This window comes from Sorex araneus, chromosome 2 (genome assembly GCF_027595985.1).
Source record: "Sorex araneus isolate mSorAra2 chromosome 2, mSorAra2.pri, whole genome shotgun sequence".
NCBI classification, from domain to species: domain Eukaryota; kingdom Metazoa; phylum Chordata; class Mammalia; order Eulipotyphla; family Soricidae; genus Sorex; species Sorex araneus.
This window is the reverse complement of record NC_073303.1, coordinates 194,324,227-194,326,958: the sequence shown is the minus strand read 5'-3', so window position 1 is coordinate 194,326,958 and position 2,732 is coordinate 194,324,227. Positions and strand designations below refer to the sequence as shown.

General features: G+C 39.6%; 1 protein-coding gene across 1 annotated transcript; it reads right to left on the bottom strand.

Annotated features, from left to right (window-relative positions):
- Positions 1–1,740: 1,740 nt before the first annotated feature.
- LOC129401723 (keratin-associated protein 13-1-like) lies at positions 1,741–2,298 on the bottom strand. The gene has a single exon (XM_055124531.1). It carries the CDS (start codon positions 2,296–2,298, stop codon positions 1,741–1,743), a length of 558 nt encoding a protein of 185 aa, XP_054980506.1.
- Positions 2,299–2,732: the final 434 nt, after the last annotated feature.

The window sequence follows — 2,732 nt, the reverse complement described above, 5'->3', positions numbered from 1 at the left end:
TGTAAAACTTACTTTGTTTTCTTAATTTCATTTTTCTAGAATTTTTTTTTCCTTAAAATGAAAAATAACATTGCCTCCATTTTTGGTTGATATGTACATTAATATATGTGAGACCAAAACACAAACATTCAGACATTGTTTGGAACATGAACATATCCTTGAAAAATATAAGCTCTAGAGTAATATATGCATCTATCAATTTTTGTGACATATATCCTTATACATCTGGAAATGAAATCATAGTGAAGGTTCAGAAGGAAATGATGGCACATGATAAAGTTTACCACCAATATTGGGTGATCAAGCAAGGTTACTATTTTTACATATTTTCCATGGCCTTCAGTTCATTTTTTCTTATGTATATAAAATATTTCCATATAAACCTGAATATAATTGTTTCTTTTGAAGTTTATGATAAAGCTATCAACTAGATCATCTCAATTATTTGTGTAGATGTATCAATAAAAGTAAATAGAGTATTTAGAATGACAAATCCATGACCTTGAATTAGAAAAATTTGGTACCCATGTAACAAATGGTAGGAGAAAGGATGGAGGTGAGACAGACCAGAAGTAGCATAAAGATATTTGTAGAAGGTATTGCAGACTGTATTTGGTGAGAATGAGGTGGAGTAATAATGTAAATCAATACCACTGTTAATTGGCATTAACATTATTTTAACCAGGTTACCTAAACTATCATAAAATATTTTTTGTAAAACTCTCAGATGCCAGAGAGACAAGCATCTGACACGTGTTCATTTCCTAGTACCACACACAGTCTCTCAGGCACCTACAGGAGCCACCTCGGAACTCAGAGTCAGGATTAAGCACCACTGAATTTGGCTCCAACACAATAAGCCAAATTATTTTCCCCCTTTCTCTCTTTCTTCATTGTGTTTCATTTTTCAAAGAGAGAAAGAAAGAAAGAAAGAAAGAAAGAAAGAAAGAAAGAAAGAAAGAAAGAAAGAAAGAAAGAAAGAAAGAAAGAAAGAAAGAGAGAGAAAAAGAGAGAAAAAGAAAGAAAGAAAGAGAAAAAGAAAGAAAGAAAGAAAGAAAGAAAGAAAGAAAGAAAGAAAGAAAGAAAGAAAGAGAGAAAAAAAGAAAGAAAGAGAGAGAAAAAGAAAGAAAGAGAGAAAAAGAAAGAAAGAGAGAGAAAAAGAAAGAAAGAAAGAAAGAAAGAAAGAAAGAAAGAAAGAAAGAAAGAAAGAAAGAAAGAAAGAAAGAAAGAAAGAAAGAAGGAAAGAGAAAGCAATCATGCAAACAAAGACTGTCGACTAGTCTCTATTGATAACCTATAGGTATATATCTGAAGGCAGGACTCTAGGGATAAATCAATTCTGATCATGATTCTGAAATCCAAATTCGCTGATAGCGATAGCATCCTTTTCTTCTCGCAAACCCTGTTATTATTCAACTCACAATAGGAATAAAAGAGCTGGATGATAGAATTAATAAAGTCATAAGATTATAAGAATAGGGATTTTTGGGAAACAATCTGGAAGAAAATACAAATTCAATTTTAGAGTAGAACATAGACTTTATTTTTGGTTAACACTGGGTTATACAACATTCAGGTAAATTCTGTAGCCAGTGTCCAGTATTTGAGGTAACAGGCAGCTGAGAAAAATTGTCAGAGTAAGACAGAAATCCTATGTAGGGATGATGAGGTTAACACAGCTTGAGAAGAGAAGCATTGATTATATTGGAACACAAAGTGAGAAAGGTAATGAGGTGACCATTAGCAGCCAGATCTGAATATTGTTCTATAACAAGAAGCCTGGCAGGGCAGGGAAGTCAGGTAGGAAGGGCGGCAGAACGCAGAGCCATAGGTCAGAGAAGGGAAGCCGCTGGCCCCACAGGCCAGGGGTCTGAAGCCGCTGGGCCCACAGCTCACGGAGTAGCGGCTTCCAGCCCCATAGCCCAGGGAGCAGCTGCTGCTGCTCCAGCCCCTGGCCCCAGCATAGAGGGACCCGCAGGGGCTGCAGAGGGTGGAGGGCCTGGGGCGGGAGCAGGGGGACTGGCAAGGGCTGCAGTGGCTGGAGGGCCCAGGGAGGTAGCAGGAGGGTTGGCAGGAGATGGGCACCACGCAGGGGGCCTGGCACCTGCTGGGCTGGCAGATGGTTTCCCCACAGGCGGTGTGCAGAGAGGATCCCAGCTGGCAGGGGCTGGGAGAGCAGGCGTCTGTGCGGTAGACAAGGTTGCTGGGGTAGGAGGAGCCACAGGCAGAGGCTGAGTAGCGCAGGCAGCTCCCCAGGGAGCTGGAGGAGAAGTTTCCAGAGCAGCAGTTGCTGGACATTTTGGCAGGAGAAGAGCTGAGTGGAGTTGGAGGGAAAGGATTCTGAGGTTGAATGTCGGTTCCCTGAAGAGAGAGCCTTTTTATACTCTCAAACATGGGTGTGACACGCTTTACAATCACATGACCAGCACTAGCAATATCTCATTTAAAGATGAATTACACAATAAATTTTAATTGCAGTGAATTAGTCTCCAGCATCATTGCTTTCTACAGGCGAATTCATCATGTTATTTGAACACGAAGTCAATGACTCCACCAGTGTCACAAATGCCAAGAATCTCTGCAATTAATATCATAACTCACAGACATTATTCACTGATTGAATAATGTCATATTCTATGAATTCACTGATTGTAAATTCAGCATACCACCAGTCAGTAACCCACTGAGTTCAATTTATTTTGAGAATATCTTGTCTAGCTGATGTTAAGGGC

What these genes read in the sequence shown, in the direction of transcription:
- LOC129401723 (XM_055124531.1), bottom strand. Translation starts at nt 2,298, where the DNA reads ATGTCCAGCAACTGCTGCTCTGGAAACTTCTCCTCCAGCTCCCTGGGG.